The 26128-nt window shown below is 42.0% G+C and overlaps 1 protein-coding gene across 1 annotated transcript in view; it reads left to right on the top strand.

Annotated features, from left to right (window-relative positions):
* The first annotated feature begins 83 nt into the window (after positions 1 to 83).
* VIPAS39 (VPS33B interacting protein, apical-basolateral polarity regulator, spe-39 homolog) overlaps positions 84 to 26128 on the top strand; it is a 31632-nt gene continuing 5587 nt past the window's right edge. Inside the window, exons 1-16 of the mRNA XM_003260804.4 lie at positions 84 to 229; positions 3615 to 3707; positions 4307 to 4409; positions 6684 to 6830; positions 8261 to 8299; positions 8653 to 8717; positions 9463 to 9519; positions 13997 to 14089; positions 15183 to 15216; positions 15686 to 15788; positions 17270 to 17297; positions 20512 to 20585; positions 22481 to 22556; positions 23010 to 23144; positions 24087 to 24128; positions 24459 to 24548. Coding sequence (XP_003260852.1) covers positions 3615 to 3707; positions 4307 to 4409; positions 6684 to 6830; positions 8261 to 8299; positions 8653 to 8717; positions 9463 to 9519; positions 13997 to 14089; positions 15183 to 15216; positions 15686 to 15788; positions 17270 to 17297; positions 20512 to 20585; positions 22481 to 22556; positions 23010 to 23144; positions 24087 to 24128; positions 24459 to 24548 — 1179 coding nt within the window. The 5' untranslated portion in view covers positions 84 to 229. The remainder of the gene's footprint in view (positions 230 to 3614; positions 3708 to 4306; positions 4410 to 6683; positions 6831 to 8260; positions 8300 to 8652; positions 8718 to 9462; positions 9520 to 13996; positions 14090 to 15182; positions 15217 to 15685; positions 15789 to 17269; positions 17298 to 20511; positions 20586 to 22480; positions 22557 to 23009; positions 23145 to 24086; positions 24129 to 24458; positions 24549 to 26128) is intronic.

A 26128-nucleotide genomic window follows, 5' to 3' on the forward strand; every position in this document is an offset into this window, starting at 1 on the left:
GGCTGTAGTCAAGAAGCCTTGTGGTTCGTCGGGACAGCGCCTGACAGCAGAGGCAGAGAAAACTACAACTTCCAGCATGCCCTGCGGTCTCGTTATTCGTGTTTTCTCCCCGCCCCGCGATTATTCCCTTCCGCCCCCTTCTCTAAGCTGCACCGCCTGAATAGAAAGGCTGGTCCAGCGGCGGCGGAGGCTGGCGCTGTCCTGAGAGGGAGGGCTGTGTGCGGAAGAGGTGAGGGTGTCCCAACCCCCTTGGGTCGCGTATCTGGCTGAGTCCAGCCTCTTCGCATCTTGATCTTTTCCCCTCTTCTAGGAGGCATCCCTACACCCTACGACCACAGGCCTGATTCTCTTCTTTCAGTCAGGGCGACCCTTGGGCGCTGGAGTACGCTTGGGATTGGGGCTGCGAGTGAGCACCAGCGATTGGTTCGGAAGCGGACATTTGGTTCAGAACGAGCATTTAACTCTGCCAGGGATCCGCTGGGCTCTGACGACTGCGGTAGATCCATGGCTTCCTGGACATTCACCCGTAGAGTCATCCTAGCTTAACTCATGTTCCCTGGTCTCAGTTCAGAATCCTCACCTGTATCTTCCTGGCTCCGAAGATAATTGAAACCAAGTGTGACTTCTCAGTAGCTGGTTTTTGGAGTTTTCTGAGGCAGGGAGCATGTTGTGGTTTTCTTGCTGATTCTTCTGTTTTCCTTTGTAAAGTTCCTGTTCTCCCCCGAGACCTCTCACCCTGCCTTGTGGGCTGTCGGTAAACAGGAGACGATAAAGACAAACCTCTGAAGTATTTTAAATCATGTTGAAGCACCTGTCACTCTTAAGATTGTACCTGATTACTTTATAACTCTAGAGCCATTAGATCATTATCTGTACTTGCCAAGTAAACCTAGCTTCTCATTTGGCGTTATAAATACAAATTGATGGCAGTTGTCTACTGCCATTGCATGGTTAAAAAGATTCCAGAAATCCTCTGGCAGATTATTGTGTTTGTTAGACACATTCTATGTCTATCTGTAGACAACTAGTATAGTGAAGGAATGATCGCTAGTTTTCCGGAAAGTGAAAAATAGGTAGAAGGACCATGCAAGACACTAGAAATGGTCTAGGAGCCAGAAAGCCTGGATTGTAATTTGAAATAGGAGCACTTAACAAGGTGGCTTTGATACTGAACTCTTGTGTGCCTCACTTTCCCCATGAGTAACATGGAAATGGAATCTCCCAGGCCTACCTTGCAAGATTGTTCCGAGGATCAAATGAATGAGAGTGGTTTATGAACTGACATGTGTGCCAGAGACATTTATATGTTCTATACACATCTTCAGCATTGGTGGCCACTCCGAATTTTTGTATTTTTTTTAATCTTTAGGATTGCTGAAAAATATTTTCTTTTTTAGCTTCTCCCAAGGTACCAGGATGATGTATTAATAATAAAAGTTACTATTAAGTGTTAATTTTGGGTCAGGCACTAAGCACTTTATATGTATTAACTGGTTTACTCCTCATAACCATTTCTAAGGTAGGTCATCTGTTATGCCCATTTTACAGATGGGGAAACCAAGACAGAAAAATCTCAGTATGATATTCCATATTAAAAGGAAATAACATTTAGTATTTACTTTCTGCTAGACACTTTTATAGATGTTCCCTGCAACTCTGTGAGATAGGATATGATTTTCTCCAAGGCTTAGAAGTAAAGTCATTTATCCAGTTTGCTCAGAATTAAGAGAAACCAGGATTTGAACTAAAGGTTGCCTGACTACAATGTCTGTATGGGATGATTTCATGGTGTCTGCCAGCATTTTTGGTTTATCTCCCTAAAATTAAATACAGAAAAGGATTTTTAAACAACACTGTTCCAGTAGAAATCAATTAGTGATGTCTGCTATGGGAAGGGACCAGATAGTAGAAAATTCCCACAATACCCTTGCTATCCCTATATCCCCTGAGTTGAAAACAGAGTCAGGAAGTAACAGTAGAGTATCTTTAAGGGCCATCAAAAGCCTCAATAGGACTACCATGACAAGGCTTTTCTCAAGCTTTTATTGATGAAGGTGCTATTAAAAGGAAAAGCAAATGGTTCTTTTAGAACTTGATGCTGTTTAGCCTTTACAGTTATTTTTGGTGCTGTGGGAGTTTTATACCCAGTCCTTGGCTTAAATCATAGTTTTCATTGTAATCCAGTTGGCATTGATAGTTTAGTTTGTAATTCTCTTTCCTTATTTGGAGATAGGGAGGGTCTCACTGTGTCACCCAGGCTGGAGTGCAGTGGTGTAATCTCAGCTCATGGCAGCCTCGACCTCCCAAGCTCAGGTGATCCTCCCACCTTAGCCTTCCAAGTAGCTGGGACTATGTCACCATGTCCAGCTAGTTTTTTGTTTTGTTTTTAAAATTTTTTTTAGAGACAGTTTTACTATGTTGCCCAGGCTAGTCTTGAACTTGGGCTCAGGCGATCCTCCCACCTCAGTCTCCCAAAGTGCTGAGATTACAGATATGAGCCACTGTGCCCTGCCTAGTTTGTAATTCTAGGGCAAAACTTGTTTTTGCAGGGCAAAATTGAATTTTATAGTAGTTATAACAGGGACTTCTGGTCTTTTGACTACTTCTTTATATACTTGCTTTTCTTGGCCATCCCCTCATTTCTGAAATTTTGGCCAACAGTTGTTAATAAAAGTCATAATTTGAAGATTTAGGTGAGATAGTTCTGCTTCTTTTAATTGCTTTGCTTTCCATTCTTTCAGGCATTTAAAAAGCATACATGAGGGTGGAATATTTGTCAGTTTCATTCACTGTAGTATTCCCAGAGCCTAGAACAGTGCCTCAGAGATGGTGCTCAATAAGTATTTGTTGAAAATGTGAATGCAATTTTTGTCTGTTTTGTGCATGTTCTGATTGCTCTTCCTTGTGTATTCAGCAAAGTTTTGTGATAGATTCTTATAGCATTTGCCTGCCTTGCACTGTCGCTTTTAATACATACCTATGCTGAATGCCCTAGCTCTGTTGTAGGGTCCCCATGTCTGACACTTTTTTTTTTTTTTTTGAGACGGAGTTTCGCTCTTGTTGCCCAGGCTGGAGTGCAGTGGTGCGATCTTGGCTAACTGCAACCTCTGCCTCCCGGATTCAAGCGATTCTCCTGCCTCAGCCTCCTGAGTAGCTGGGATTACAGGCATGCGCCACCGTGCCCAGCTAATTTTGTATTTTTAGTAGAGATGGGGTTTCTCCATGTTGGTCAGGATGGTCTCGAACTCCTGACCTCAGATGTTCTGCCCGCCTCGGCCTCCCAAAGTGCTGGGATTAAAGGCCTGAGCCGCTGCACTCTGGTGCCTCTGGCACTTTTTTATATACCTTACAACACCTGAGAGAGTGCCCTGGATAAAGTGGATGCTCTAAGAATGGATGACTACTTCTGGGTAATTAGAAGATGAGAAGTATGATTTGATCAGTTGGAGACCCAAGAATCTGGTTTTATATGGCAGGTTCAATATTTGTTTTACCAGATTCTTTTCTGCATCCTTGATTTTTGGGAGCAGTTAGTGGTACAGGAAACTAAAGCTTTTGGAACTCTTTGGGGAGAGACCCAGAAAGGGACAATGTATGTCTTCCTGTCACTGTAGATGAATCGGACAAAGGGTGATGAAGAGGAGTATTGGAACAGCTCCAAGTTCAAGGCTTTTACCTTTGACGATGAAGATGATGAGCTTTCACAGGTAGGTCAACTGCTGAAGTTTGTACTGTTCTCCACAGTGCCACTCTAAAATTCCTTCCTCTTGCATTCTGGGTAACTAGGCTTTTGACCATGTCTTCATTAGGCTCAGGAAGGAGCCAGAAGGATTGTAAAATCCAGCTCACTGCTTTTCTTAATTTACCTTTTTAAGATTATTTATTCCTACAGTTTTTTTTCTTTTTGAAGAACCCCAAGTCTTTTATTCATGTGATATATTTTTTTTTATTTTTGAAAGATGAACTGGATTGGAAGATTTATCTTTGTTGTGTCTATTTTGCAATTGAGGAATCATTTATTTTTAGAGAGGTGAATAAATTCACTCAGGTTTACATAGGAAGTCATTGCCAGGAATATGATGAGAATTCAAAAGTGACTTTTATTCCTCCTAACTCTATTACCACTGGACTGTAGTGTTGGCTAAAAATCAGTTTGTTTTCTTGGCAAATATCTAGTATGATAGGCTTTCAATTGCACAGGGCGAGTGTTGGCCACCTTCAGGCCCCAATTCCTCAGCCTTCTTGATTGTCAGAAGAGAGGTGGGAAATGATTGCCTGAGCACCCTAGCCTTCTGTCCCTCTGCAGTTAAAGGAGTCCAAGCGGGCAGTGAACAGCCTCCGAGACTTCGTGGATGATGATGACGATGATGACCTGGAGCGAGTCAGCTGGAGTGGGGAACCTGTGGGAAGTAAGTAGAAGAGTCCCTAGGCAGGGATAGATGTTCAGGATTCTTATCACTGATGAAGGCTGTACTTGTTTGTCTCTTCAATGCTAGTTAGGAGAGGGACTAGGATAAAACTATTTTCAGATAAGCATACATCTGGAAACTTAACTCCAGGAGAAGATACTTGGGAAATGCAGCAGGAGTTCCCACATGGCTGTATAGGTCTGCTCTTCAGGGGTTGATGCTTGGCTGGCTATTTCATTCTCATTTGGGGTGCTTGTTAAAATGACATACTCCTAGGCTTTATCCCAGAGATTCTGTTCATTAGGTCTTCTGCGGAGTAGAGGGGGTCTCAAGTTTTTTTTTGTTTTTTTTTTTGAGACGGAGTCTTGCTCTGTCACCCAGGCTGGAGTGCAATGGCACGATCTCGGCTCACTGCAAGCTCCTTCTCCCGGGTTCATGCCATTCTCCTGCCTCAGCCTCCCGAGTAGCTGGGACTACAGGCACCTGCCACCACACCCGGCTAATTTTTTGCATTTTTAGTACTGACGGGGTTTCACCATGTTAGCCGGGATGGTCTCAATCTCCTGACCTGATCTCCTGATCCACCCGCCTTGGCCTCCCAAAGTGCTAGGATTACAGGCATGAGCCACCGCGCCCGGCCTCAAGTTTTAATAAACACTGCAAGTGATTCTAATATGTAGCCATATTTGGGAACTACTGACTTAACTCAGTATACTCATAACTGATTGACAGAACGGACTTCCTTACCCACCAAGTCTTACTGCTTAGCTGTATATGATACCACTTAATACTTTTTCAGAGTCCATTTGATTTTTTTTTTTTTTTTTTTTTTTTTGAGATAGAGTCTTACTCTGTTGCCTAGTCTGGAGTGCAGTGGCGCGATCTTGACTCACTGCAACCTCTGCCTCCCAGGTTCAAGTGATTCTCATGCTTCAGCCTCCCTAGTAGCTGGGATTAAAGGCGCCAACCACCATGCCTGGCTAATTTTTGTATTTTTAGTAGAGATGGAGTTTTACCATGTTGGCCAGGCTGGTCTCGAACTCCTGACCTCAAATGATCTGCCTGCCTTGGCCTCCTAAAGTGTTGGGATTATAGGTATGAGCCACTGTCCCTGGCCCCCATCTGATTTTTAAGAAATATTTTTAATTGAAAGTTTTTAAAAAACAGGCCATACTATAATGTGACTAAAGATTTAAAAAAAATTAAAGGTCTACAGTGAAAAGTTCCCATTCCATATTGTTATGTATCTTCTCAGTTTTCAGTTCTTGTCCTCCCAAAAAACAATCGTTGTTGCTTGGTTCCTGTGTATGCATCCAAAGACTCTTTCTGCATTTGGAAATGTATATAGAAACATGTATTCTCATCCCTTTTTTACACAAGCAGTAGCATACTTCATACCTTGCTCTTTTTATGTGTTAATATAGCTTGGAGATCTTTCCATGTCATTATATAGTGTTCTCATTTTCTCTTTCTTTTTTTAAATAGCAGCATAGTATTAAATTGTATGGATTTATCATTTATTTAGCCAGCCCACTGTTGAATTTTAGATTTTTCAATCTTTGCTCTTTATATTTCTATCAGTGACTTTATATTCTGACCATAGATGCATAAATGAAAGAGCAATTCTTAGAGTGGAATTACTCACGTAGGATGTTTGCATCTGTATTGGGTAGATATTGCCAAATTGACCTCCACAGGGGTTGTACCAATTCGTACTACCACCAGCAATGGAGGAGGGTTCCAGTTTCCCGATAGCCTGGCCAACACAGGGTATTATCAAGCTTTTGGATCTTTTCCCATCTTATAGGGGACTAATGGTTTCTCATTATATTTTTAATTTGTAGTACTCTTAGCAAGGCTGGGGGCAGGTGGTGTGTGCCTCTGGAGGGTAGTGGCGATGGATGGCGTGAGGCCAGGAGTTGAGGCCGACGTGAGACATGATTGTGAGATATGATTGTGAATAGCCACTGTACTCCGGAGCTCCGGCAATGTAGTGAGACCCTGTCTCTAAAAAAAAAGAAAAAAGAAAAAAAAGAGTAAGGTTGAGCATCTTCTCATATGTTTAAGAGCCATTTGAATTTTCTGTGATCCACTTATTCATGTCCTTGCTCCATTTTCTGCCGATTAGTGTATTTGATTCTGTCTTTTCTCCCTGCCCCAAGTTGGCCAAGGGACCAGGGCTTCTGGTGAAAAGCTTTTAGAGCTTGTTGAATGTTGGATGTCAAGGCTTTATTGTGAATCAGAATTGCTGATGTAGTTCTTACTATCTCACAGGTATCTCGTGGTCCATCAAAGAGACTGCTGGTAATAGCGGCTCAACCCACGAGGGGCGTGAACAGCTAAAGAGCCGAAACAGCTTCTCCTCCTATGCACAACTACCCAAGCCTACTTCTACCTACTCCCTGAGCAGCTTTTTTAGAGGTAAAGAGAGATGCTTAAATGGATAGGAAAGTCCTCCTTCTCTTTTTTCAGGAAAATCTTAGGCCATAATTTTCATTTACTTTGTAAGAAAAAGATTATTGAAGGATAAAGCATTCTCATTGGAGCTGGCAGCTGGGTATTAGGAGCGAGATAAATGCGAGAAATTCGGAGGAGTTGGACTGGTTTTCTAGAGCACGATGAACGAAATCGACATTAACTCTGTGACTGGTACTGAAGAAATTTGCCTAGATCAAAATTCCTCCCTACTCCTTGCGCATTGCTGTTGGAAAACCTTGTTGGTGGGAATGCCAAGTGGTGCAGCCACCGTGGAAGACAGTATGGTGGTTTTTTAAAAAAAAATTAAACAGTAAACATATAACTGGCCAGGCGTGGTGGCTCACACCTGTAATCCCAGCACTTTTGGGAGGCTGAGGCAGGTGGATCACCTGAGGTCAGGAGTTCTAGACCAGCCTACCAATATGGTGAAACCCCGTCTCTACTAAAAATACAAAAATTAGCTGGGCATGGTGGGGGGCGCCTGTAATCCCAGCTGCTCAGGAGGCTGAGGGAGGCAGATTGCTAGAACCTGGGAGGCAAAGGTTGTAGTGAACTGAGATTGCACTGCTGCAGTCTAGCCTGGGTGACACAGCAAAACTCTATCTCAATAAATAAATAACATATGATCTAGCAATTTTACTTCTAGGTATATATCAAAAAGAATGGAAAGCAGGGATTTGAATAGATATTTGTACCTCCATGTTGATAGTAGCATTATTCACAATAGCCAAAAGATGGAAACAACCCAAATGGCCATTGATGGATGAATGGATAACAAAATGTGCCATATATATGCAGTGGAATGTTAGCATTAAAGAAGAACGACATTCCCATACATGCTGCAACATGGATGATCCTTGAGGATGTGATGCTAAATAAAATAAGGCACAAAGGGACAAATATTGTATGACTCCATTTATGTATGACCTAGAATAGTCAGATTCATAGAGACAGAAAGTAGAATGGTGGTTACCAAGAGTTGGGGTGGAGGGAATGGAGAGTTATTGTTTAAAGGGTATAGAGTTGGTTAAAGGGTAGAGAGTCTCAGTTTGGAATGATGAAAAAGTTCTGGAGATGGATAGTGGTGATGGTTGTACAACAGCGTGAATGTACTTAATGCTACTGACTGATACACTTAAAAATGTTTAAAATGGTAAATTTTGTTATGTATATTTTACCATAATTAAAAAAAATTTTCTCCCTGCTCCATTTTTTAATGGCACTTCAGATTTCTACAGATGAATAAAACCTTTTTTAAGCCTTAAGTTCCTATATTGCATTGTAGAGTTCTGTACACATTGTGTCTTTAACCAAGTCTGGATGGCTCTGATTTAAACTGTTGACCTTTTCCCTCTTGTGTTCTTTACCTTTAGGTAGAACTAGACCTGGAAGTTTCCAGTCCCTTTCTGATGGTAGGCATCGAACCCTCTTAATTGCTGTGGGAAATGTTACTGATCTGGTACAGTCTGGGGAGTTACGGGGACAGGTAGTAATTAGATGACAAGATGAACTTTCTTCTGCATCTACTGTCATTATTAGAGGAATTTTCTGATACTGACTAAGGAGGTAGAAATCATTCTAGCTACAGGGGCAAAGGTGACTTCTAGGGATGCTGTCTTTGGGGAAGAACGGAGATCTGCTTTTGGCCATAAAGTCTCACATTTTTGACTTGTGGGCTCCCAATGTGAGAAGGAAGCAGTAGAGGGAAGGAGTGACAAGCAGGATTCATGGTGCCCTTCTGAACCAGCTGCTTGTTCTTTTTCAGCTTTGTCAGACACACCTGCCAAAAGCTATGCTCCAGAGCTGGGGAGACCCAAAGGGGAGTATAGGGTGAGTTACAGCATACACTGGTGTAACACTTTCCACAGTATAAAGTACCTTGACATATGTTACCTGGCTTGATATTCCCAAGTATTTGAGTAGATATTTTTTTAACCCTGTTTTATAGATAAGAAAACTGGGTTTCTAAACATTAGGGCTTACCTGGGGTCTCAGAACTAGGAAAGGGTGCAGCTTAGACTTATAATCTCTATATTCTGACTCAGTTCTGCCATACTTTGCTAACTCATTATGTGCCCACTTGAAGGCTGTACTTTGAAACCCAGTGATCATCACTGCAGTCTGGAAGCTTGGTAGAGCTCATATTCCCATGAAGCAAATAAAAAAGCAAATTGATCCATAAGGAAGAAACCATATCCTAAGGTCAGAAAAGGAACATGTCTCCAATGTCTCTCTCTTTCCTTCTGTTGGCCAAAGGCATTAATTGTTAGAATCCTAAAACGTGATTCTAATTCATTTAGAGGTTGCAGTCCTGAACCAGTAGGCATGGGGCTACTGGCTTTGTCAATTGGCTCTTCCCTCTTTGATCCATCTCCTCCTATCTATATTGTCCCTGCTCTAGTTCCTTCAGAAACTCAAAACAAAACCGTCCCATTTCTTCATTTTTTTCACATCCATTCCCTCCCACAAAGTATTTCCCCCTTAGACACTAAGACTGAGTTTGAGTTGAGGAGTGGGTACACTGATAAATTTGATTCCTTAACTTCCTGGGATTCATGTATTGCTAATATTCCAGGATTACAGCAATGACTGGAGCCCCAGTGATACAGTGCGACGCCTCCGAAAGGGCAAGGTAAGGAGAGAGAATTTTTGTGAGGTTCTTCGGGAAGCTGGCCAGCTTGTTCACACAGGGAAGATTTCTTGACCTCTCTTCAGTTCTCATTTGTTCAATGAATTTCAGGGGGAAAATAAATCCATTAAGGTTGAAAGTCAGTGGCAAAATTTCTGGTTCTCCATTACTGTTGTTTTGATGGGGTAGTGGGAAAAGAGTGATGGATGAGAGGGGAAAAGTACGTTTAAGAGTGAGAGGCCGGGGCCAGGGGCGGTGGCTCACGCCTGTAATCCCAGCACTTTGGGAGGCCGAGGCGGGTGGATCACGAGGTCAAGAGATCAAGACCGTCCTGGCCAACATGGTGAAACCCCATCTGTACTAAAAATATAAAAAATTAGCTAGGCATGGTGGCAGGCATCTGTAGTCCCAGCTACTTGGGAGGCTGAGGCAGGAGAATCACTTGAACCCAGGAGATGGAGGTTGCAGTGAGCTGAGATTGCGCCACTGCATTTCAGCCTGGCGAGTAAGACTCCGTCTCAAAAAAAAAAAAAAAAAAAAAGAGAAGCCGGGCGTGGTGGCTCACACCTGTAATCCCAGCACTTTGGGAGGCCAAGGCAGGCAGATCACCTGAGGTCAGGAGTTCTAGACCAGCCTGGCCAACATGGTGAAACCCCATCTCTACTAAAAATGCAAAAAATTAGGCAGGTGTGATGGTGTGCACCTGTAATCCCAGCTACTCGGGAGGCTGAGGCAGGAGAATCACTTGAATCTGGGAGGTGGAGATTGTAGTGAGCTGAGATCGTGCCACTGCACTCCAGCCTGGGCAACAAGAGTGAAAGTCCGCCCCCCTGCCCAAAAAAAAGAGTGAGAACAATCTTTTATGTTAGATCTGTGATTCATTGAGTTCATTTTTGCATATGGTGTGATGTAAGGGTTTGAGTTTCATTGTTTTCCCCATGTAGATCTCCATTTGTTCCAGCACTATTTGTTGAAAAAACTATCCTTTCTCCATTGAATTATCCCGCTGATGCCTTTGTTGAAAATCAGGCCAGTCACAGTGGCTCATGCCTGTAATCCCAGAACTTGGGGAGGCCAAGGTGGGAGGATCTGTCGAGCCCAGGAGTTCAAGACTAGGTTGGGAAACATAGGCTGAGACCGTGTCTCTACAAATGATAAAAAAAAAATTAGCCAGGCGTGCGGCCGGGCACGGTGGCTCATGCCTGTAATCCCAGCACTTTGGAAGGCCAAGGCAGGCAGATCACCTGAGGTCGGGAGTTTGAGACCAGCCTGACCAACACAGAGAAACCCCGTCTCTACTAAAAATACAAAATTAGCTGGGCGTGGTGGCACATGCCTGTAATCCCAGCTTCTCAGGAGGCTGAGGCAAGAGAATTGCTTGAACCTGGTGAGCCGAGATTGTGCAATTGCACTCCAGCCTGGGCAACAAGAGCGAAACTCCATCTTAAAAAAAGCCAAGTGTGGCTAATTTATAATATAAATGTATATTATAATTTATAAATATATAAATGTAACTTATAATCTTATAGCAGGATATGTTTGTTTGTTTTTTTTTTTTTTTTTTGAGACGGAGTCTTGCTGTCTCCCAGGCTGGAGTTCAGTGGCGCAGTCTCAGCTCACTGCAAGCTCCGCCTTCCGGGTTCACGCCATTCTCCTGCCTCAGCCTCCCGAGTAGCTGGGACTACAGGTGCCCGCCACCACGCCCGGCTAATGTTTTTGTATATTTAGTAGAGATGGAGTTTCACCGTGTTAGCCAAGATGGTCTCGATCTCCTGACCTCGTGATCTGCCCGCCTCGGCCTCCCAAGGTGCTGGGATTACAGGCGTGAGCCACTGCACCTGGCTGCAGGATATGTTTTTAGTCACAGTTGCTTGAGAGGCTGAGATGGAAGGATTGCTTGAGCCCTGAAGGTCGAGGCTGCAGTGAGCCGAGATTGTGCCACTCCATTCCACTTTGGCAACAGAGCAAGACCCTGTCTCAAGAAGAAAAAAATAAGAAGAAAATTAATGATCATATATGTGTAGACCTATTTCTGGACTCTTTATTCTAGTTCATTGGATTATTTATCCTTAAGCTAATACTACAGTCTTGATTATTATATAAATCTTGAAATCAAGATACTTCAACTTTGTTGAAACTTTCAACCTTCAACATTGTTCTTCTCTTCCAAAATTGTTTTGGCTATTCTAGATCCTTTATACTTCCATATCGATTTTAGTAGCAGCTTGGCAGTGTCTACAAAAGAGTTGCTGAGATTTTTATTGGGATTGCCTTGCGTGTACAGATCAATTTTGGTAGAATTGGCAATGATCATAATAATTAATGGATCAAAATGGATCATAATGCCAGGTGTGATGGCTTGTGCCTGTAATCCCAGCTACTCAGGAGGCTGAGGCAGGAAGATCAATTGAGCCCTGGAGGGTGAGCCTGCAGTGAGCTGTGATCGCATCACTGCGCTCCAACCTGGGCAAGAGAGCGAGACCCTGTCTCTCAAAAAAAAGCAGATAAAATGGATTATACTTCACAGGTTCTAAGGATTGGGAATGAAAAAATAAATAAATAAAATGGATCATAGACCTAAATGTAAATTAAGTGTTAAAACTATAAAACTTCTAGGAGAAAATATAGATTAAAATCTTTATGATCTTGACTTAGCCAAAGATTTATTACCTAGGACACAAAAAGCATGAACCATAAATGAAAAAATGGATAAAATGGACTTCATCAAAATTTAAAACTTTTATTTTTTTTTAGAAACCACCGTTAAAACCATGAAAAGACCACCATAGCTCAGAGAAAGTAGTTTCAAAACACGTGTATTATAAAGGACTTTCATCCAGAATATATATAAAACTTTTTTTTTTTTTTTGAGACGGCGTCTCCCTCTGTCACCCAGGCTGGAGTGCAGTGGCACGATCTCAGCTCACTGCAACCTTCGCCTCCCAGGTTCAAGTGATTCTCCTGCTTCAGCCTCCTGAGTAGCTGGAATTACAGGTGCGTGCCACCATGCCTGGTTAATTTTTGTATTTTTAGTAGAGACGAGGTTTCACCATGTTGGCCAGACTGGTCTCAAACTCCTGACCTCAGGTGATCTGCCTGCCTTGGCCTCCCAAAGTGCTGGGATTATATGCATGAGCCACTGTACTTGGCCAGAATATATATAAAACTCTTATTAAACCTGGCAATATAGCAAGACCCCATCTCTACAAAATAAAAATTAGCCAGGTGTGATGGCACTCACCTATGGTCTCAGCTACTCAGGAGGCTTGAGGTGGGAAGATTGCTTGAGCCCAGGAAGTTGAGGCTGCACTGAGCCATGATCATGCCACTGCACTCCAGCCTGGGCAATATAGTGAGACCCTGTTTCAAAAAAAAAAAAAAGATAAACAAAAACAAAACTCTTAGCTCAGTGATAAGTAGACAGTCTGATAAAAAATTGGCACAAGAGTTACAAGAGTTGACCAGTCACATCACCAAAGAAGATACATGAATGACCAATAATCACTTTAAAAGATACTTAAAATTATAGTTATCAAGAAAATGTGAGTTAAAACTATGAGATACTGGCTGGGTGCGGTGGCTCACTCCTGTAATCCCAGCACTTTGGGAGGCCGAGGCAGGTGGATCACAAGGTCAGGAGATCGAGACCATACTGGCTAACATGGTGAAATCTCGTCTCTACTGAAAATACAAAAAAATTAGCCGGGTGTGGTGGCAGGTGCCTGTAGTCCCAGCTACTTGGGAGGCTGAGGCAGGAGAATGGCATGAACCCGGGAAGTGGGGCTCGCAGTGAGCCAAGATCGCGCCACTGCACTCCAACCTGTGTGACAGAGTGAGACTCCGTCTCAAAAAAAAAAAATCACTGAACTATATACTTAAATAGGGTATGTTTTACTGTATGCAAATTATGAATAAAGGTTCTTAAAAAAGAACAAGTGATTTGGCCGGGCGCGGTGGCTTATGCCTGTAATCCCAGCACTTTGGGAGGCCAAGGCGGGCGGATCACGAGATCAGGAGATCGAGACCATCCTGGCTAACACAGTGAAACCCCGTCTCTACTAAAAATTAAATTACTAAAAAAAAATTAGCCAGGTGTGGTGGCGGGTACCTCTAGTCCCAGCTACTCAGGAGGCTGAGGCAGGAGAATGGCGTGAACACGGGAGGCGGAGCTTGCAGTGAACCGAGATTGCGCCACTGCACTCCAGCCTGGGCAACAGAGCAAGACTCTGTCTCTAAAAGAACAAGTGATTTCTGTCGACTTTATCAAGACTTCAGGACATTAGCATCTTATAGGGCAGCAGGCTGAACTAGAGAGGGTGGTGGGAACCTACTGTTTTATAAGTGCTGGGGACCATAGTGTAAAAATAAAGACTCTCCTTGGGGACATTTTGTTTCATTATTGCTCATTCTTTAGTATCCAGCAACAAAGGAATAAAGAAAACTGTCTTCTTATGTACTAATTCTAGTGTTATTCTGCCAGGTTTGCTCACTAGAGAGATTCCGCTCCTTACAGGACAAACTACAACTCCTAGAAGAGGCAGTAAGCATGCATGATGGAAACGTCATTACTGCAGTGAGTTGTCGGATTTGTTGTTGTTTAATTATTGTTTTCACTAGTTTCTGAAAATCCAATCAAATAGAATAACATTTTGTGTTAAATATTAAGTAAAGATCCTGGATTCCCCTTGGAGGTGAAGGATTCTAAGTAATCTGTGCTTTAAGGGCTTAGCTGGTGCCACATGCACTAAGCGTGGAACCCTGTGTTTTTTTTTTTTTTTTGGAGACAGGGTCTTACTCTGTCACCCAGGTTGAAGTGCAGTGGTATGATCATGGCTCGCTGTAGCCTTGACCTCCTGAGCTCAAATGATCCTCTCACCTCAGCTCCCTGAGTAGCTGGGACCACAGGTGCATACCACCATGCCTGGCTAGTTTTTTTTGTTTTTTTTGAGACAGAGTCTCACTCTGTCGCCCAGGCTAGTGTGCAGTGGCACAATCTCGGCTCACTGTGCGATACTCCTGCCTCAGCCTCCCAAGTAGCTGGGATTATAGACGTGGGCCACCATGCCCAGCTAATTTTTGTATTTTTAGTAGATATGGGGTTTCACCACATTGGCTGGGCTGGTCTCAAACTCCTGACCTCAGGTGATCCACCAGCCTTGGCCTCCCAAAGATCTGGGATTACAGGCGTGAGTCACCATGCTTGGCCTTGCCTGGCTAATTTTTAAATTTTTTTGTAGAGACAGGGTCTTGCTATGTTGCCCAAGCTGATCTCACACTCCTGGGCTCAAGTAATCTCCCTGCCTCAGCCTCCCAAAGTGTTGGAATTATGGGCATGAGTCACCATGCCCAGCCTATGTGAAACCCTTGATTGTAACCAAGACACAGAAGGTTGGCTACTATGTGCTATATAAAACAATCTGAGGGAGGAGAGATGTGAGCATATCCTCTTTCACAGGGAGGTGTCTCTCAGCAGCATGGGCATGGGTGTGTGGACTCTCAAGACACAGCTCAGTTCCAGATAGCCATTGGCTTTCCTTGCATCACATACAGAGCTGTTGGCTGTACCTGCAGAGATTGCTAATGAGTTGCTGGCCCCATGTCTGTAGTGCTCAGGGCATGACTCTGTGTTGGAAAGTTTGCACAGTCTTCGTTGTTTTTTCCTGTAGGTTCTGATTTTCCTGAAGAGGACACTGAGCAAAGGTGAGAATGGCTTGCAGGAAATCTTCAGTCAGCAAGGTGTCTGCCACATTCGAGGGGAGAATGCCATGTGCCTTTCATACCAGAATTCATTAGTCAAGTCTATTTCAGAGACAACTGGGGTGGCCTGAGACTTCAGAGCACACATCACATCTCTGAGGGCGTTCTTTAGGGTGATGACTACATTAACCACAGAGCCTCCTCAGATGGCTGTGTTGGTTTGAAGAAGTCAGAGTCCATGCTAAGTGCCTGCTGTTTGGGTTGGTGTGAAATGAAAAGCTGATTCAATGGCTATGAGCTGCCCAAGACCACGGAGTGTATTGATGGTGAATTAAGACATAGGGGTAAACCATTCTTAGCTTTTGTTAGGCTTTGATGAGATAATGCTTGGAATGTGTGAGTAGGGAGACCAATTTCACACTTGACTAATAGTCTTTAATCTTTCTCAACCTAACTCCTGACTGTCTGACAGAGATCCTCTTCCGAGAGCTGGAGGTGCGACAGGTTGCCCTGAGACATCTTATTCACTTCCTTAAGGAAATAGGGGATCAAAAGTTGCTTTTAGACCTCTTCAGGTAAGAACTGATCATCTGGTCTATAAAGTTTAGTAAGTACTTGTTTCAAAGCACTCTGAGGGTTACAAAGGAAAAGAAGACACCAACTGCCCTTTTCCTGGAAGTACTTGGAAGACAAGCTATTGAAGTGTGAGGGGATAACTAGCAGTACAGCATAGCTTATGATAAGGTGCAAGTTGGTTAAGAACCAGGCTTTGGAGTCACACGCACTTGGGTTGAATGCTATTATAGGTCTCCCGCATCATTCATAGAGTGACCTTGGCCAAGTTACCAACCCTCTTCATGAGGTTTCCACATCTATCAAATGGGGATGATAACACCTACCCACAGGGTTATTATGAAGATGAAGGGCTAGGATATGAGCCAGCACTTAGCATAATACCTAGTTTGTAGTATTAATATTTATTAAGTGTTTTCTTATAAAAGACCTAGAATAAAGGTATCTTTTATTACTTGATTCTAAGTGATACTAGTGGGAAGTACAGCAGAAGAGAAGAAGAAAATATTTTCAGTCAGGATACCCAAGGAAAGCCTCATGGAGGTGATTAGGATTTGCATGGGCCTGTGAAACTAGGTAGGATTCTGATAGGTGAGAGGTAGGCATGTCTGCTGGGGGTAAAGAGGGCTGAGGTCTTCTATCATGTTTTTCTTCCCTCTAATTCCAGTCAGTGGGGACCATATCCCACCTTTGGATTAAAATATGTGCACATGATGTCCTTTCTTCAGTGTCAGGGAAAGGGTCAGAACCTCTGTTTAGACTGATATGTGGCCCAAGGTAACCCTGATTACCCAGTGACTCCAGCACAGCAATGAGCTCCCCAAAAGACTGAGGTGGGGAAAAGCAGGTTACCTGGTTAGGGTCAAGATCACAGGTGTTAGCTAGGAATTTGCAAAAGAAGACATGGTCACAGAGGCTGGCTGCTTCCTCCCTCCCTCCTTCCCTTCCTTCCTCTTTCCCAACCAACAAGGCTTTATCAGGCATCACCTCCATGCCAGAATGGTAATGTTAACTATGGTGGTCTATTCAGAGTAAAGAAGAATCAGAAGACAAAAGTCCTGGTGCTCCAAGGTCTTACCTAAGCCTTTGGGGGAGACAAAACACATTGTACTCTGTCCGTGAAAACAGTAAAGAACAATATAGAAAATCTGTTTTCAAGATTGTATTGACAGAGAATAGTGCTTTAATCTTAGGAAAAAAAAAACAACCACCAGGTTTTCTGTGGGCTAGAGTAGGTGGCTCTGAGCCTCCCTGTCAGACCTGTTAACAAAGTTATTAGTTCCTTGCAGTACCTTCTTGTCCTTGGTTTTTGTTCGGCCAGAGAGACCAGGGGAACAGTGATATCTGATCAACCATTTATCTTGTGTATAGAGGGAAATGAGTTTGAATTGTGTTTCTCCTAGAGGAGTCACTCGATTTTGTGAGGTTATACTGCCACACATCAATAGATACAAATATCCTGCTCCCTTCTGCTTCTTCCCAGGTTCCTAGATAGAACAGAAGAGCTTGCGGTAAGTTGGCCTTTGTTTCAGTTGGGGACCTGTTGAACAGAAATCTAGACTGGGAGTGGTGGCTCACGCCTGTAATCCCAGCACTTTGGGAGGCCGAGGTGGGTGGATCACCTGATGTCAAGAGTTCAAGACCAGCCTGGCCAACATGGTGAAACCCTGTCTCTACTAAAAATACAAAAATTAGCTGGGTGTGGTGGCATGCGCCTGTAATCCCAGCTACTTGGGAGGCTGAGGCAGGAGAATTGCTTGAGCCTTGGAGGGGGAGGTTGCAGTGAGCTGAGATCACGCCATTGCACTCCAGCCTGGGCAACAGAGCGAGACTCTTGTCTCAAAAAAAAAACAACAAAAAAACCCCAGAAATCTAAGCCAAACCCCAGCCTCCAAGATCCCAGACTGATTGAACTATTTCCTTTGATATTGATTATATACAGAAAAGAGAGGCACCTGGAAAACCTGAAAACTTAATCCAAATGATGTATTCTTTCTTTTTAAATGCTCTTTTGGTTGGGCTTATGAATAAATTTTAAAAAATAAATATGTGAAAATTGGCCAGGTCAATTTGTAATTTGTTTTTAGGTTGTTTTCAGGTCCTGGTTGGTAGGAGTTTTGGGGTTTTGGCTTCTCACAAAGAAAATGTTGAAGGCTAAAAGGATAAGAAACCAGATATAGGTCAAGAAGGAAGATAGGTCAAGTTGATGATACACCCAATACACGTTTTGGCTGAGAATTCAATGGCCAAGTGTTAAGATTGAATTTTGGCAGATTTTCACAGTCATAGAATGAACTCCTGGAATACAAGAATAAATCTGAAATTTTACCAAAAACTCAATTGTATTATTAAAACTTCAGCAATTCATGTTAAAAAAAAAAAAAACAAAAAAAACTTGTCATTATAATGCAGGAATAAGAATTTCTAGCCAAGCACAGTGGCTTATGCCTGTAATGCCAGCACTTGGGAGGCTGAGGTGGGAAGAACACTAGAGTTCAGGAGTTGGAGACCAGCCTGGGCAATATAGTGAGATCCCATCTCTAAAAAAATTTTAAAAATTAGCAAAGCATGGTGGTGCATGCCTGTAGTCTCAGCTACCTGGGAAGCTGAGGTGGGAGGATCACTTAAGTCTGGGAGGTCATGTCTGGGTGAAAGAATGAGACCTTGTCTCAAAAAAAGAATTTCTCAGCACTGTTGATGACAGGATTGCTTTTTGAGTTACTGTACAACACATTTGTGATATCCATACATACATTCAGTTGGCACATTAAATATTGTTAACCTTTGAATAGCATGATTATATATATAATACTGAAAATGCTTTTCAGAAACATGTTTTTTTTTTTTTCGAGACAGGCTGGAGTACAGTGGTGCGTGACCATATAGTTTACTGCAGACTCCCAATTCCTGGCTCAAGCCTCAGGCTCCCAAGGAGCTGGGACTACAGGTGCACACGACCACACCTGACTAATTTTTTAAAATCTTTTTGTAGAGACGGGGGTCTCACTTTGTTTGCCAGGCTGGTCTCGAACTCCTAGCCTCAAGCTATCCTCCCACCTTGGCCTCCCAAAGTTCTGGGATTACAGATGTGAACCACCTCACCTGGCTCAGTAACATGTTTTCTGAAAGGAACTTGTACTTAATATTCAAAGCATGAGAGAATCTGAAAAATCCATTTTCTTAATCAACTGAAAATGATTGGCAGCCTGTAGTAATCATTTGAAAAGCTGTTTGTTTATATTTTTAAATCTCTGTAAGTTCAAAACTATAAGGATTTTTCTTCTTACAGCATTCTTATAAAGTTTTTTGTTTTGAATTTCATTAGTGAGAATAAATGTGTTTTGGGTAACTCATTTTTATCTAAAACTTTATTTTCTTTATACTCATTATGTTTGAATTGAAGATGATTTGTCATGCATGTTGTTGTATATAGATTTTGAGTTTTTCAACCTTGTAAACTTAAGTGGCAAAGCTGATAGTACACTTTTAGTGTATGCCCACAGAATATGAAGGTTTCCCATGTGGAACTTTTCTTGAAAGACCTAAGGATGAAATGGAATTGAATAACAAAAAATTAACTATAGCTCTTAAAGGTTACTTTCTTTAATATTAGGAATGATTGTATACCAACTATTTTATATGAAATATTTTACAAAGATTGGATTATGATATGTAATTTCTATTATTCTGTCTTATGTTATTTACATTTTTACATTTACATTTTTATATACATTTACATTTTTATATACATCTGTTAGCTCCATCTGTGAATATTTATGAACAGTGAGTCAGAATGACATGCCCTATTTATATTACTGATGTTAATTGTTAGATATTTACATGATCATACTACCATTGATCATGTACATGGTCAAGGATGCCAAAAATAACACTGAAATAGGTGTTTAGCTCTTTGACTTTTCAAATTCTAAAGCTGAAGCAAAATATTCATTTTTGGTTAAATACTGAGGCTAAAGTGAAACTTACAGGTAAAGCTCGGTACTCTATCTACTCAGTGCTTCATTATAGATCAGCACCAGCCAATAGAACTTTCTACAATGATGGAAATATTCCATATTTGGGCCCAGCGCGGTGGCTCACGCCTGTAATCCTAGCACACTGGGAGACCAAGGTGGGCGGGTCACCTGAGGTCAGGAGTTCAAGACCAGCCTGGCCATCATGGTGACACCCTGCCTCTACTAAAAATACAAAAATTAGCCAGGCATGGTGGTGGGCGCCTGTAATCCCAGCTGCTTGGGAGGCTGAGGCAGGAGAATCGCTTGAACCGGGGAGGCAGAGGTTGCAACGAGCTGAGATTGTGCCATTGCACTCCAGCCTGGGCAACAAGAGAGAGACTTCATCTCAAAAAAAAAAAAAAAAAAAAAAAAATTTCCGTATTTGTGTTGTCCACTATAGTAGCTCCTAGTCACATGTAGTTATTGAGTTATTTAAAAGTGGCTAGTGTTAACTAAGAAGGTGAATTTTTACATTAATTAATTTAAAGAAATAGTTGTAGCTAGTGGCTATTGTATCGTACAGTGCAGTTATAGATAAACCTACTAATGATATTTAATCACTCTTTGCCTATCCCCCCCCGCCTCCAATAACCATCTATACCCAGAAATGAAGAATTTGTTTTTTTAAAGCATGGGAAGTTCAGTTATTCAGCTATCTCCCTCATCTAAGGAGACAAAATACCTCAAAGCCTTTTTCTGCTTTTTGTAGCTATCTCATTATCGAGAGCATTTGAACATTCAGGACCCTGACAAACGAAAAGAATTTCTTAAGACCTGTGTTGGGTAAGTATGGGGGAGAAATGATTTTAAGTATAAATACCTTTACCCAGAAGGAATGAAGAAAATTAAAAAGGGTGGAATGGATAGGCAGGAAGGGAAGGGCTAACAATGAATCATACCAGCATCATTCAGGGTCGCCTCATGCAGTGATATTCACACACTAGTCCCCAGCAGAGTTTCCACTGCTTGGTGGTAAACTGAGAAAAATAAAAGACAAATGTAGAGAGATTTTTTTTCCTAAAGCTAAATTTATTTAATTTGAAAGGTTATCTTTTATTGTAGGACTTTGTCCTCACTTTTCTCTTCTTATTTGGTACTAAAATGAGCTGTACTTTTTTTATGACCTTAAGTAATAAAAAGATAGCAATACTTTAGGGACCTCATGCATTTTTTTCAGTGTTACTGGTCCTTGAAACCCCAAAGTCCCAAGAACCACTGATCCAGGGCAAGCTTTCATCCAGAATTTAAATTATTACAAAACCCAGCTCCACATATTCCTGTGACAGGGTGCCTGTTGCTCTTGAAACGGCTCAGTTTGTTTTTGAACAACTTTCATTATTGGAAAGTGCTTCCTTATGTTAAGCTGAAACTTGCTTCCCTGTATCTTTCAAGACAGGTGTAGCGTCTACCCAGTAGTCCTTGCTTCTTCAGGTTCAGTGCTCATGGTTGTTTCAACCATTCCTCATGTGACATGATTTCCCGGCTTCATGTTTAGAAATTTTTTTATATCAGTGAAATCCATTTAATGTTACGAAATACTGAGATATGTTATATGGCCTCTGGAAAATAAGGAGAAAAGTTAAAATAGTGAAGTAACTAGAATTTATAGCATCTCTCTTTATCTCTTCTAAAAATTCACTGTGGCTAAAACTTACCTGGAATAGTGTAATTAAAACTCAGAATTCTTCCTGGAGTGAGCAGAGTATGGGGAATAATGCAGCACTTTCTAAAAGATAGATCTGTGAACTGGGCATTTAAAATCTGGCTTCTATTCTTGGCCTTCCCCATTGACCACATGACTTTTTGGCAAGACACTGTCCCTCAGCATCTTCATGTATAACAATAATGCGGCCGGGCGCGGCGGCTCACGCCTGTAATCCCAGCACTTTGGGAGGTTGAGGCAGGTGGATCACGAGGTTAGGAGATCAAGACCATCCTGGCCAACATGGTGAAATCCCCTCTCTACTAAAAATACAAAGATAAGCTGGGCATGGCAGCATTAGCCTGTAGTCCCAGCTGCTCTGGAGGCTGAGGCAGGAGAATTGCTTGAACCCAGGAGGTGGAGGTTGTCGTGAGCCAAGATCGCACCACTGCACTCCAGCCTGGGTGACACAGAGAGACTCCATCTCAAAACAAGCAGACAAACAAAAAAATAATGCAGTGTTGAAGATGGGACCCTTGACATTTGTGATATTTGCCAATCTATGAACATACCACCATGGCATGTAATTTACTCTACCTTTTGTACTCTGCCATAAAAAAATGGCTAACAAATCTAGGTGTCCCCTCAGTAAGTTAAGCACAAGCCACAGAATTTCACTGGGATGTGGATGATGGGCAGTTGCCTAAGCTCACTCATTAGCTTTGTGACTCATTCACCAAATACTCCAACTCCCAAAATGAGAGGATTCTAATTCATTTATCAGCAAAATTATGAGTGATTATAAGTGTTTTGTGGACTCTCAGGATCCCTCTTGAATCGGCAAAACCTTTAATATGAAATTCACGCCATTCATGCTGTGTCTTTCTTCCTTTAAGGGACGCTCTAAAGGTGAACCGAGATCAGCCTCATGGTGAGGCACCATGAGCCTCTTATACTTAGGCTGGCGATTTGGTTTAGTTGGGTTTGTTTCCTTGTTTGAATAGAGAAAGATACTAACCTTCTGGCACTCTACCAGTTTGCCATTTTCAGCAGAAGATTCTGCACACATACAGGACCATTACACGCTCCTGGAACGTCAGATCATTATTGAGGTTAGACTCCTCTCCTCTACATCTTCTGCTTCAGTGCCAAGGCTCAGTGCCATTCAGCATCTAGGAGATTTCTGTGCTCTGCACGTGGGTCATTTCTTGTTGGTTTCTAAAAGCCTTTCATTTTCTGCCTGTACACAATAGCCCCCTTCCTCCATTGTTTTTAGGATCCTTTTTCCTCTTAGCAGCTGTTAACCTGGAAGTATTTCTTCTTCATCCCAAATCTCCCATGTCATCACCACTTCTATTTGTTTCCATCCAACGTGGATCCATGATCATTTTATGGATTTTAAACTACTCTGGGGATATCCTAGGCAATTTCTTTCTTTTTCTGTTCTTTGTTTCACTCCTAGGGTGGGAAACACAACTGCTGTAGTATTAAAAGATTTTTCTCCTGCCTCTACTCCATGGACATTGTTTTTTTTTTCTTTTTTTACTGGGCTCACTCCACCACAGGCAAATGATCGCCATCTAGAATCAGCAGGACAGACTGAGATCTTCCGAAAGCACCCCCGCAAAGCTTCCATCCTCAACATGCCACTAGTGACAACGCTTTTCTACTCCTGCTTCTATCACTACACAGAGGCTGAGGTACAGGCAAAATATGGAAGATTCCACAAACTCTCATTGCACAAAAAGAACATAGTTCAAATCCAGTACTTTTATGTACTCTATTAATAATGGGTATGTATAGTTCTCAGAAATCCACCTGGAAGCTTTCCTGGCCCTCAACAGGGGTAAGAGGGCCTCATCTGGCCAGGAGGGAAAAGAGGTTTGTAAGGTTTGTGGCTTCAAGTGAGCTGGCATGCTAGCGTAGCAAGTTCTGTCCCTGGTGCTGTTACCTGTAGAAGTCTCTGTTCAAAGGTCCACGATTTCAAATGGATTAGCATGGTGTGGAGAAGAGCAGCAGGGTGGCAAGTGGCTGTGGATACTTTTTTTTTTCTGAGATGGAGGCTTGCTCTGTCGCCCAGGCTGGAGTGCAGTGGTGCGATCTTGGCTCACTGTAACCTCTGCCTCCCAGGTTCAAGCAATTCTCCTGCCTCAGCCTCCTGAGTAGCTGGGATTACAGGTGTGCGCCACCACTCCCCGCTAATTTTTTTTTTTGTATTTTTAGTAGAGACATTTCACCATGTTGGCCAGGCTGGTCTTGAACTCCTGACCTCGTGATCCACCCGTCTCAGCCTCCCAAAGTGCTGGGATTATAAGTGAGAGCCACCGCGCCTGGCCACTCTTTTTTCTTTCTAAATTTTTCGAAGAAGTTTGGATTCCACGATAATAGGCAGACATTTTCCCCTTATTTGGATTAGCAGAAAATGGGAAAAAGCACCATACTTATTAATCCAGTTCTTGATAAGCCAGCTTATAGTGGTATCTGACTATTCCCAATGGAGCTTTTCCCTGAAATTAATTTCTATGTTTAAATGGCAACAGAGTAAGATGTAGAAAGTCTCTGTAGTGGGAAAGAAAATGAGAGCTTGGGTGGTACATGGGAAAGTCAATATCACTAAAGTTCCTTTTTCACTTTCATCCTAGGGGACATTCAGCAGTCCCATCAACCTGAAGAAGACATTTAAGGTAGATACAAATTGGTCAGTGTTATGAAAGTAGTGATCAGGGTAACTACATGGAGTGGATGTTGCTTTGTAACCCTGTACAGTGTGTCCTTTGATATTCAAGGTTAAAGGTGGAAAGGAATGAGTTTGGGAAAGTGAGAGAAGACTGAATGGCCTATAGCAGTGCTGGGGCTTGGGAATTAAGAAGTTCTTGAACTGAGAAATTTTTTGATTTTAAGGGGCAGAGTCAATATCAGGAAATATTTAATGTCTGTCTTTTCTAAAATTCTCAAGCACCCCCATTGATGTATTTCTACTTCCCCCTTAATTTTTCTTGGTCTCTGCTTTCCAGATCCCAGACAAACAGTATGTGCTGACAGCCCTGGCTGCTCGTGCCAAGCTTCGAGCCTGGAATGATGTAGATGCCCTATTCACCACAAAGGTGTGTGCCCTGGAACTGTTTAGTGCTGCTGAGGCCTGGGGAGACAGAAGGGTTCTATCATGTTAGAAGTTCTAGTTACCAGTTTACATTTTTCCTCCAACTTTTTATTTTCCAAAATTTCAAACCTAAAGAAAAATTGAAAGAATGAATTTTATAGTTCATATAATAATCAAATATATACTATAATAGTATAATAGTCTTTATCCACATCACTAATTTATTAACAATTTTGCCATGTATGCTTTCTCTTTTTCTATACCTATGTGTTTGTCTTTTCTGAATCATTTGAAAGTAAGTTGTAGACATCTTAACACCTCTCCTTTAATACTGCACAAGCACAATATTGGGCCGGGTGCGGTGGCTCACGTCTATAATCCCAGCACTTTGGGAGGCCGGAGGCAGGTGGATCACCTGAGGTCAGAAGTTTGAGACCAGCCTGATCAACATGGTGAAACCCCGTCTCTACTAAAAATACAAAAATTAGCTGGGTGTGGTGGTGTGCACCTGTAATTCCAGCTACTCAGGAGGCTGAGGCAAGAGAATTGCTTGAACCCAGGAGGCAGAGGTTGCAGTGAGCCAAGATTGCGCCATTGCAGTCCAGCCTGGGCAACAAGAGCAAAACCCTGTCTCAAAAAAAAAAAAAAAAAAAGCATAATATAATTATCACTAAAAAAATTTAACATTAATATAATAATATATATTTAATCATGGTCCATATTTAAATTAGTTCTTTATAGCTTGTTTTGGTTTGCTTCTGTATTTTTTTCTATCAGGATCCAATCAAAGACCTTGGATTGAATTTGGTTGTCATGTCTTTACTGATTTGCCTTTTTAAAATTAATTTTTATTGTATATATTTAAGGTACAACATAATGTTTTGATCTACATATACATAGTGAAATTATTATACAGTCATGCCAATTAACCCATCATCTCACAGTTAGCCATTTTTTGTGAGTGTGGTAAGAGACTCTAAAATTCACTCTCTTAGCAAATTTCCAGTATACACTACACTATTATTAACTGTAGTCCTCATGCTGTACATTGGATTTGTAGATTTATTCATCCTGCATAACTACAACTTTGCATCCTTTGACCTACGTTTTCCCCCCTCTGGAAACTACTTTCTATGTATTTGACTTTTTTAGATCCTACATGGTGAGATCGTGAGGTTATTTTCCTTTCTGTGTCTGGCTTATTTCACTTAGGATAATGTCCTCCAGGTTCATGCATGCTGTCACATGTCAGGATCTCCTTATTTTTTAAGTTCTGAATATATTCCATTGTATATATGTACCACAATTTCTTTATCCATTCATCCATCAGTGGACACGTAGGTTATTTCCATATCTTGGCTCTTGTGAATAATGCCACAATAAACATGGGAGTGTAGATGTTTTTGTGAGATGCTGATTGCATTTCCTTTGGATTTATATGCAATAGTGGGATTGCTGGATCATATGGTAGTTCTATTTAAACATTTTTGAGGAATGCCTACACTGTTTTTCATGATGGCTGCACTAATTTATATTCCCACCGACAACAGTGTACTGGGGTCCCTTTTCTCTATGCCCTTGCCA

Source organism: Nomascus leucogenys, chromosome 22a (assembly GCF_006542625.1).
Source record: "Nomascus leucogenys isolate Asia chromosome 22a, Asia_NLE_v1, whole genome shotgun sequence".
Taxonomy (NCBI): Eukaryota; Metazoa; Chordata; class Mammalia; order Primates; family Hylobatidae; genus Nomascus; species Nomascus leucogenys.